General features: G+C 44.4%; 1 protein-coding gene and 2 long non-coding RNA genes across 7 annotated transcripts in view; 1 reads left to right on the forward strand and 2 right to left on the reverse strand.

Moving 5' to 3' along the window:
* Positions 1 to 1,625, reverse strand: part of HEATR6 (HEAT repeat containing 6) — a 36,509-nt gene extending 34,884 nt beyond the window's left edge. For 3 of the 5 annotated variants that reach the window (XM_040455171.1, XM_040455169.1, XM_040455168.1), the window contains exon 1: positions 1,380 to 1,625. In XM_040455171.1, the coding sequence (XP_040311105.1) occupies positions 1,380 to 1,598 (219 nt within the window). In that variant the 5' untranslated portion in view covers positions 1,599 to 1,625. Of the gene's footprint in view, positions 1 to 273; positions 1,036 to 1,122; positions 1,319 to 1,379 lie in introns of those variants that run through there. The other 2 variants (XM_040455170.1, XM_040455172.1) reach the window with 2 other exon arrangements.
* A 2,129-nt stretch (positions 1,626 to 3,754) lies between these two features.
* On the forward strand, positions 3,755 to 5,495 carry LOC121017091 (uncharacterized). The gene is made up of 2 exons (XR_005784625.1): positions 3,755 to 3,833; positions 3,947 to 5,495. It is a non-coding gene; the product is annotated as an uncharacterized LOC121017091 (long non-coding RNA).
* On the reverse strand, positions 5,044 to 10,493 carry LOC121017090 (uncharacterized). The gene is made up of 3 exons (XR_005784624.1): positions 10,356 to 10,493; positions 7,097 to 7,197; positions 5,044 to 5,227 (listed from the first exon to the last, which is right to left on the reverse strand). It is a non-coding gene; the product is annotated as an uncharacterized LOC121017090 (long non-coding RNA).
* Between the last annotated feature and the right edge of the window lie 296 nt (positions 10,494 to 10,789).

The raw sequence follows: 10,789 nt of genomic DNA on the forward strand, positions 1-10,789 counted from the left end.
GCACACAGGGCACAAAAGAAGTGATGGGAGACTGGAAAAGCACATTATTTTTGACACAAAAATATCAAATTATACCAATAGAGCAAAAGTTCCCGAGTACTCCCCGAATTCCGCTCCACTCCCTAGTGATACACACTATTTTGTTGTTGTCAACTCTTCCATTTGTTGTTGTGAACGCTATAAATATACACAGTCTGTTAAACACGCTCCTCACCCTATACTGGTGTCACACTGCATGCATGAACTGTTCTGTAACTTGCTCTGATCACTTACAGTATGTAGTGAAGATCATCCCAAATCAGAGCTTTGCTTTCTAGTCAGATTTTTTTCCCACAAAAGAAAAGAGCACTCTAGCAGCAAAGCAAAGAATGGTATGGAGAAGGGCGGGACTGGAGGCAGAAGTTTAAGGAGAGTTCAGGAAAAAGTCATCTTGCCTGAAGGCTTAAGGCACTGGCAAGGGAACACAGAAAACGAGATGAGAAACATTTATGAAATAGAGTCTGAAGAATCCAGAGTGGATAGATCCAGGAGGAGGGAAAGGGAAAGCACCAGTGTTTGTGCCAGTGCGATTTGGCAGACTGTTCATGTTTCCCTGAGTGGGGGGAGGGGACGTGTTGGGGATACAGTGGTCTCTGCCGAGATAATGTAACTCATTTTTAGGAACGGTCAGGTTTGAGGTGCCTCTGAGCACCGTAGGCAGTGGCATGACTGGGTCAAGAGTTCTAGGAGTTCATTAAGTAGTCTCTAAGGCCCGATGTGTGTGAATATTATTATTATTCAGAGTCAAAGTACTTCTAAAGAGGAGGCAAAGAGGGAAAAGCTAGCACGGAGGAACAGAAAATGGCAGGGACCATGTGACAGACTTAGGCTCCAATTCTAGCGCTGCCGTTCGCCAGCAATATGACACTGGATCTTTATGTGCCTCCGTATTTTTAACAGTAAAACAGACCTAATATTACCGACGTTGTAAGATTCCTAGAACCGTGCGCGGTATATAGTACGTGACGGTCCGAGTTCCATTACTTAGTAAATGGTAATAGTGAATTTTATATACAAAGTGTTTTTGTATGCAGAGAGCGGAGCGGAGGCGAGGGGCGGACCAAATGACACCTGCGGTGTTACCAGAGCAGAAGTCATCAGCGGCGTTTTGAAAGATGCCGAGTTTGCCAAGCATTGCGGGGTCTTCCAGACAGAGGAGGGCAGAGACCGCCACAGTCGGAGGGAGCAAGCATGCCTGGAACTAAGTAATGCGAAGCGGTACCGAGAGAAGCCAGGAGAGGCCAGGAGAGGCCGGCGGGAGCTGCCAGCCCGGGTCTCTGAGGGTGGGGCCGGGGCGAGCAGGCGTGGCCCGAGTCCTCCCTACCCAGCAGGCCGCCTACCTCCGGGGCCACGCCGCCGACCTCGCCGTAGTTCTCAGAGATGAGCTGGTCGAAGAGCAGGTGGATCTCGGTGCGGGCGGAGCTGCTGTCGTCAGGACGGAGGGCGCAGAGCCTGGCCGACAAGCAGCGGAACCGACTGCCCTGCTCGGGAGGTGGCTCTCGTGGAACGTCTCGCGCCTGCCCGCCCGGCAGCGACTCGGCCACTTGCATCGCCGCCATTTTTCCCACGTAGGACCACAGGGAAATACTTCCGGGGCATTCCCGGCTCCGGGCGCCAGCTCCGGAAATAACTTCTTTAGACCAGAGCTGGCGTTCTTAGACGTTGGGATCTGCTTGCACTGCTGTGCGAATAGGTTTCAGAAACGGCTTGGAGGCTTTACTTGCCGCCCACTTCGCTTTGAGCCCTGACTGAAATTGAGACTTTATTTGTCCTCCTAGAAAGTTTGTTCCTGGGCAGGGCTGACATGCCTATTTAGTACTAGCGTTTCAAAATCGGACTGGAATTGGGGAGGGGCCGTTGTAGATGGCAATGGCAGAAACTGCTAGGTCTGCGACATCTTGGGCTCTTACCTTTTTTCCCAGGCACAAAACCACCCTGCATAAAGGATATAGTAACCAGTATTCCTTGCAGCTAGCTGTGCATCCTTTTGTGAATCTTGAGGCACTTCACCACACGAGAAAAGTAATTTGGAAGTTCAAACTCAAGCCATGTGAAATATAACCTGCCCGAAGGTGACCTAGTTGAGATTGGACACCCCAAGATTTCCTGTAACCTTAAAAGCAAGAAACTGGAAAAGAAAATAGCCATTTTAAATGCTATAAACAGTTTTTAGCCACCCAAGAAGTGAAGGCATGAAATTTACATTTGGTCATCTCAAGCCTTTTGAGTTATGCAAATGTAAAACAAATTATCATCAATGGTTCTTAGGGAAAACCTTGAAGGCACCTGAATATACATGTTTTATCTTGAGACAAACACTTCTGTTTAGCAATGGCAATTGGGGGCATGCTTTAGAAGAGCTAGTTTTCTAAAGACTTTGGGCTTTGGGGGGAGGAATATTTTTTGTTTGACTTTAGATTTCATTATGCTTGTATATTATTGCTTATTCTTGAGATGTGTGTATGTGTATGTTATGTATGTGTATTTGTGGTGTTCAAGCACTTGCTCAGAGAAGATCAGGAGCTGAGGCCGAGTCACAGATGTCTTAGTCTGAGTTCTTCCAAAGCAGAGCCTTAGATGAGGTTGTTATGTGAGTGAGTTATTCAGGAATGAACAGGGAAGAAAGGGGAATCAATATGCATATGGGCTATTGAATTAACCATTGCAAGGGGTGGTATTTGCTCAATCCTCAAGATTTTCTGAGAAGCTTTATGGAATGCTGTCAGAACCCCCTTCCTGAGGAATGGAAGATGGAAGCATATATCTGCCAGCCTTTGAATTCTGTTGTCAAGCATTGCCCCACCAAGCATCAGTTCTCCAGTGCTTTTCATTTGAGCATGCATCAGTGGGTGGTGGCTCTTGTGGGAGTTTCCAGATGCACAGAGAAGCCCTGAGGCAAAAGTGAGAGGTGGAGGGTACTGGGGTACAGTCCAAGACAAGGCTCTGATAAAAGCCTTAACTTGTGCTAAGCTAGTAGATGCCTGATTGAAGCTGGTTGCTGTAGCAATGATTAGACTAAGAATAAGAGCGGGGCGCCTGGGTGGCGCAGTCGGTTAAGCGTCCGACTTCAGCCAGGTCACGATCTCGCGGTCCGTGAGTTCCAGCCCCGTGTCAGGCTCTGGGCTGATGGCTCAGAGCCTGGAGCCTGTTTCCGATTCTGTGTCTCCCTCTCTCTCTGCCCCTCGCCCGTTCATGCTCCGTCTCTCTCTGTCCCAAAAATAAATAAAACGTTGAAAAAAAATTTTTTAAAGAATAAGAGTGTAAGGCCAAGAGTATTCAAAGCAGTGCACAAGAGATATCCAACACACTGGGCTAGAAGGATGTGAGACCTGATCATCATCACAGTGGAGGTGGTGTGATAGAGACTGTGGAAAGGATCAGGGTTTGGTGTGGCTCATCTTAGGTTGCAACCTGAGTGGCCCACGCATACTGTTATTCAAGACTGAATGACCCAGATATTGTAAAGTATACTGATACCAATCTGTTGAGTTCTGATGGAATGTACCCTAGCAGATGGCAATGTGGTTTCTCCAAGGAAATGAACATTCCTACCCTTTGCTGATCACCAACTGAAGAAACATATATCAAGCTTTCAGGGAGGACTTGAAGGCCCACTTCATTGGCTTGTGTTTAGATGATAACCCCCAAACTGTGGAATTCATAGCTTGGCAAAAATCTCTCCCAAGAAAATCTCCTCACATATCCTTATTCCTCCTCACTCTCAATCTTTTTTTGGAACTCGGTCAAGACTTCATTTTTATTACCTCATTAGAGTGTGGATCATCCTAACTAAAGTAGGCTTTACCTTGCCCCCTTCTCCTTGTAATTCACATCCTTGTTTATTTCCTTCAAAACCTTTACCATAATGTGTAGTTATTTACTTGGTTTTATCTGTTTCCTCTTCTAGACTGTGAGCTTTGTGAAAGCACACATCCCATCTGTCTGGATCACTGTTGTTCAATGTCTGCATCATCTATCGCTGTTCATCAATGCTAGCACAGCAACTGCATCATGGAAGACACCAATGCTTGCTGACAGAATTAATGGATTCACTATTCGGAGCCCCCAATTTGCCATTTGTTACTTGTTGTGAAAATCAAATGGGATCTTTGTGAAAATACTTTGTAAACTATAAAGTTCTGTAAATCTTAGCATCCAAATGAGGGAGACACTGTTACTTCCCCCTTTTTACAGATAAGAAAAGTTTAAATGGCTTAAAAAAAGAAAGTATAAAGAATTTAAATGATTTGTCAAGGGCCACACAGGCAGTAAGTTGGCCAAAATCAGACTACAACCCAGGCCAGTTGTGATTGTGAAGACCAGAGACAAGAAACTATAAGTCTGTTTTTACCCATGTTTTGTAATGGGGAAAACCAGAAGAGAGAGGCTGGTCCTAAGAATTGAGATCAACTAGGGTAGGCTAGGAAGGAGGATTGGCCTTGGCTTCTCTTCTAGAATCTTAGAAAATTAGGACTAAGGGCCATCAGCCTATCTATTTGGTAATGTTTGTTTGTGTCAGGCACTTTGAATGTTTTCTGTGTCAGGCACTATGCCAAGCATGCCAAGCACTTTACATGAACTAACTTCTTTTATCCTTGTAGCTCTAGGAAGTATATATTGATAATCAGATCAGAAAACTAAAGCACAGAAAGGTTAGGACACTTGCTGAAGGTCACACAGTTGTGTGGTGGAACTGGGTTTGGAATTCAGAATCAGAGCTCCTAACTCCAATGCTATAATGCATAGGCCCTGGAGCTTGACATGAGATTAGCGATAAGGTCCTGACACTTATCTGCTATATGAGTTTGAGTAAATTACTTAATCTCTCCAAACCTCAGCCCCCTTATATGTAAAATAGTAGTGGTAATAAGCAGTCACAAGGTGGTGGTAAGGATAAATTAGATGATTCTTGTGGAGACTATAACACAGTGGCATACCAAGTCCTGAGCAAATGTTTCCCCCACCTCATCATCACCCCTAACCAAATAACTCAAGCAGTGTGGGTACTTTTAACAATGATGATTTATTGAAAGAAGTGACTCTTTTTCCTTCCCCACCACATGTAATCTCCATCCACAGGTCCCCATTTTCATCTGTCTTCCAGGGCAAGGAGTTCCAGTCACATCTTTGAAGATAGGAAGTGATGAGAAATTATTAGAGAAGGATGACCCTTAAGATAAATCTTCATCTGAAAAATGGACAAAAAAAATTATGCATGAGACCTGCTGTTTTTGTGACCTAGGTTTGCAGACTGCAATTGAGAGGTGACAGTTCCCAGTTCTGGGAATCAATAAGCACTTGAAAAGAGCGAGCAAGGCTAAAAGCATCCCAAGGATTGTGGGTGGATTGGACAAATAGTAACTTCTGAACACAAATGGCTTACTTCTGAAGTTTATGTTGATTCTGTTGTGTTAGTTAGTACGTTAATTAATAAATACAACCTAATTTATAATCAAGACTGAATCATGGTAGCTTTCCATGATGCATTTTTTTTCATTTGATGGCTACTAAAAATATCACATGAGGACCCTGAAATTTTTCTACAGGAAAGGGGTTCTCATGGGCTAATCTGGCAATGTGCACCAGAGGTTTAAAATGAACATACTCTCAGTCAGCGTGGCCAAAGTGAACAAATCAGGAGACTATAGATGCTGGTGAGGATGTGGAGAAACGGGAACCCTCTTGCACTGTTGGTGGGAATGCAAATTGGTGCAGCCACTCTGGAAAACAGTGTGGAGGTTCCTCAAAAAATTAAAAATAGACCTACCCTATGACCCAGCAATAGCACTGCTAGGAATTTACCCAAGGGATACAGGAGTGCTGATGCATAGGGGCACTTGTACCCCAATGTTTATAGCAGCACTCTCAACAATAGCCAAATTATGGAAAGAGCCTAAATGTCCTTCAACTGATGAATGGATAAAGAAATTGTGGTTTATATACACAATGGAGTACTACGTGGCAATGAGAAAGAATGAAATATGGCCCTTTGTAGCAACATGGATGGAACTGGAGAGTGTGATGCTAAGTGAAATAAGCCATACAGAGAAAGACAGATATCATATGGTTTCACTCTTATGTGGATCCCAAGAAACTTAACAGAAACCCATGGGGGAGGGGAAGAAAAAAAAAAGAGGTTAGAGTGGAAGAGAGCCAAAGCACAAGAGACTCTTAAAAACTGAGAACAAACTGAGGGTTGATGGGGGGTGGGAGGGAGGGGAGGGTGGGTGATGGGTATTGAGGAGGGCACCTTTTGGGATGAGCACTGGGTGTTGTATGGAAACCAATTTGACAATAAACTTCATATATTGAAAAATAAATAAATAAAATGAACATACTCTTGGGCCATAGATTATAATTCTTAGAATTTATCCCAAGGAAGTTAATAAGGGCATGTATACCAATTTAGTATTCATTACAACTGTATTAATAAAATAAATAATAAACATATCAAGTGTGTATTAATGGGGGTTACTAAGTATATGAACATATATGATGAACTTTTTTATAAGGCTGTTAAAGGTATAACAGCCTTATGCCTATTGACGATGGTATAGAAACGTTGGTATTGTTAAAAGTTGTATTAGAAAATAGCTATTTTCTAAGTGAAATAATTAAGAAATAAAAATAGACACAAATTATCTCATTTCAATATATATATAATATATACATATATTAATATATATAACATGTACATATATATATAATATATATGTATGTATATTATGTATTTGCATGTGTGTGTTTAAAATATGCACCAAAGTATTAAGCAGATATCATTTGGGGATGGGGCATAATGTGACTGATTTTAATGTTCTTTTTGTTCAGATAAATAGTCTGATTTGTCTTCTGGATATATTGGGTAATGAAATTATTTTAAAGGTTTGGAAGCTACCATCCTGTGATGGATGCTTCTTTTTCTTGAGAAGGGTGTAAAGAGGGAGAGGCCACAGAATGATAGGCTTCTGTTCCACCCAGCTCTGGAAAGTCCCACCAGAGCCAGCCTCCTTAGGTTGGACAAGGTTTGAGGAAGCAGGGAAGGGCCTGATGTTTTCACCTGTCCTTAGGCTGGAACACAGACGTGGCCACACCCATTGCTGACACAGCGTTCATCTGGATCACAATCCCAGTCACCACTGCATTCCTCAGTGCAGCTACCTATGTTAGAACAGACCACCTTGTTTTAAGCCCAGGTATCAGAGAAGACAGCCCTTGACTGAAGCGGCTAGTTCCACTTTCTTCTTTCAATTCAATAAATATGGAATTTTTAAATAATTACAGAATAATACTCTTTAACATCTTAAATATTTCAGTTAAAGACAATAAATAAATAAATTCAATAAATTCAATTCAATAAATATGGAATTTTTAAATAATTACAGAATAATACTCTTTAACATCTTATATATTTCAGTTAAAGACAATACATTCACATAATCACAATAAAGTAAGGCCTACTTTAAATAAGAGAATCATTGTATTTGCAGAAGGGGAGTGCAAAGAAGCCCACTCAAATGTCCTCACTTCCCTACTTTGCAGGGAAAAGGGCAGAAAAGAGGAGACTCACATTAAGCAAATGCCATCCAGCGTGCCTTGCTGTCACCCTGCGCAGTGAATCTGATTAACCTCATTTAATAAGTGTGGTGACTGGTGTGCACAGAGGTGAATTGCCCACATCTGTAGGTACAGAAATGGAATTGAACCCAGACCAGCCTGGTCCCTAGGCCAAGCTCCCTCTGCCGTCCCACATGGTGAAACAGACTCTGAGATGAAGTGCACATTGCCAAATGTCAAGGAGTCACTCCTGACCTGAGTGGAGGCCCCCTAGGTTCCCAGAGCCTCACAGTTAGTCTTTGAGACCCAATGAAATAGGTCCAAGAAGCCGGTTAAGACCCCACAGGAACTTCTAGCTATATGTATGCAGAGCTCTGGACGAATGTGTGCTGTGTTTTTGCTTCTACTCAGGGGTTTCTCTACCTGATTCTGTGTCTGGACTTCTCTGGGCTCTTGTTTCCTCATATGTAAAATGGAGCTCTTAGCTCTAGCAGGGGAAATGAAGTTCATTCTCCAGTGTCAAGTCTGATCAACAGAGATGACTACTTAATGCTGCGTTGAGAAGGCTGGGGCATCTTGTCCAGGCTCAACAGGAAAAGAATCCTGTGATGACTAGCAATGTTTAAGAGTATAAGAAGGGAGCCTGGTGGGATGTCTATAATATACTTGCAGACCTCAGAGAAAGTCAGTACGATCCCTCCCTGCTTCTGTTTGCTGTTGTTGATATATGGTGAGATGGTTGAAGACTTTGCCCCACTCCTTAAATCTGTTGATCTTTGCTATGTATGAAGCATAGAGCTAAGTTATTCAGAAAATATAAAGATTTAAGGAGTGCCTGGGTGGCTCAGTGGGTTGAGCATCCAACTTTAGCTCAGGTCATGATCTCGTGGTTTGTGAGTTTGGGCCCTGCGTTGGGCTCTGTGCTGACAGCTCAGAGCCTGGAACCTGTTTCAGATTCTGTGTCTCCCTCTCGCTCTGCTTCTCCCCACCTCATGCTCCCTCTCTTTCTCTCTCTCTCTCTGTCTCTCTCTCAAAAATAAATAAACATTAAAAAAAAAACAGTTAAAAGAAAAGATGTCAGGTAGAGTCACTATCTTAAAGCAGCTTAGAATCTAACAACAGAGATAAGACTTGTGTTTAAAGTACTAACAACAAGGTGCCTGGGTGGCTCAGTCAGTTAAGTGTCCAAATTTGATTCATGGGTTCGAGCCCCACATTGGGCTGTGCTGTCAGCACAGAGCCTACTTTGGATCCCCTGTCCCTCTCTCTCTCTGCCCCTCCCCACTCTCTTTCTCTCAAAAATAAGCAAACATTAAAATATTTTTAAAAAATGAAGTACTAAAAACAAAGCAGTATGTGACAGGTGTCCTGAGAGAGGTATATCCAAAGGAAAAGGGGCTCAGAGGAGGGAGGACATTATTTCCAGTTAGATTAGCCACAAAAGGTGAGTCTTGAAGTACAGGAATCTTTTTAAGACAGACTTGACGGGGCGGGGGCATGGGGGGGGCGGTGGTGGTGGTAGAGTCTTGTGAGAAGAAAAAAGAATTACTAGCAAAAGTTCACAAGGGGAAATGCAGTCATGTGAGGCATCCAGGGCACAAAGTTTAAGGAGCCACTTGCACAACCTGAGAGTGAACGTCTCCTCTCCTCACTGCTCGGCCTGGAATGCAAGGAATACAGGAGGACTGGCAAATGTGAGGCTGGAGAAGTACACGGGAGCAGCTGGAAGTCAAGCAGGACAAACAGGTAGGGGACAAAGTTACTGGGGTCAGATCTTGAGGACCTGATGAGTTTGGATTCCATTTGGTAGGCCAAGGGAGGGATATGACCGCAGTTTGCTTACAAAGATTATTCTGGTGTGAGGGCATAAAATGGACCAGGATTCAGTGAGCAAGCAAACCTCAGAAGGGAAAGGGGGCCAGGGGGTGCGGTCAGGAAACTTGGGCACTGGCCCAAGCATGGGGTAGTCAGGGCCGGAAGTGCTGTGTGGCAATGGGGAGGGGAAAGGAAGGAACACATGCAAGAAACAATTTCAAAGAATGGACGGTATTTGGCAACTGGTTTAATGGAGGGGGGAGGAGGACAGCAAAGAAGAGAGGGGAGTAAGTGAGAACCCAGGAATATTTAGGGAGAAGCAGGAGCTACAGTGAAGAGAATCCAAGAGAGAAGAAAGTTTGCGGATTGACAGGGCAGCAAACCATGTCAGATGCAGAGGTTACAGGCTTTCGCTGCCGAGGAGCGTCAAGAGATTTGCCAGCAGATCCTGGGAGCAAAGTTTCTGGAGACTGATGAGGACAGAAAGGGCGACAGTCAGTCTTCAGGGTGTGAAGGAATGAGTTGTGGGGAAGTAGGGGCAGAGAGTTAAGATGGCTCCTTTGAGAATGTTGGTGGTAAAGGGAAAAGCGGAGATCGAGATGATTTGTGTGTAATGTGACTAAGACAATGTGTTCTCTAGTGATCTGATTTATTTGTTGCAAAAGGCCAAGAAACCCATGGGGAGAGAGATGCTGGGGGAGATGGAAGAGATGATGGGGCAGCAAAAAGGGAAGAGTGGAGAGTCCGGATTAAGGGATGACCCGAGGAAAGGAGGGGGAAGAGTGGAAGCAGAGGGAGGGAGATTTATGCGGTCAAGATGGCTCCTTGACTAGAACATCTTTCCTTTTCTCCTTTCTTCCCTCCTCCCCCTGCACACACCGGTCCCTGCTGGCCCACTTTCCAGCTCCCTCATTCAGAGAACAGGGCTGTCTTCTGCCTGGACTCACCCAACAATTCCAGTGGCCTCACCGCAGCCTGGAGCTCCTGCACCTCCAAGCTGAGGGTGATGAGCATCACCAGGAGGAGGAAGCCCCCCACCTTCATGTTGCTGTAGAAAGTCTGGCAGCAAGGCAGCAAGGCAGAGAATGGCTGAAATTTATACTCTTCCAACCCCACCCCCGAATTAGAATGCAAGGGCAGGGGTGGGACTAGGGAGGTGAGAGCCTTAAGCCCTGCCCAGAAACTACTTCTGAAGAACTCACACCAGTAGGTATCCTGGGTAACTCCTCCTTGTTGCCTAGGCAAGTCTCTGACCCAAAGGAACACCCTCCTCTGGCCGACAAGAGTCTCCTGAAGCAGGTAAGCTATGAGTGACAGAGAAAGGGGTGGAGTGGGGTGGGGGGTGGGCCCTGGCCTTTATTATGTACTTTATCCACTCATT

Source organism: Herpailurus yagouaroundi, unplaced genomic scaffold (genome assembly GCF_014898765.1).
Source record: "Herpailurus yagouaroundi ecotype Mexico unplaced genomic scaffold, PumYag 215, whole genome shotgun sequence".
In the NCBI taxonomy this organism is placed as follows: Eukaryota; Metazoa; Chordata; class Mammalia; order Carnivora; family Felidae; genus Herpailurus; species Herpailurus yagouaroundi.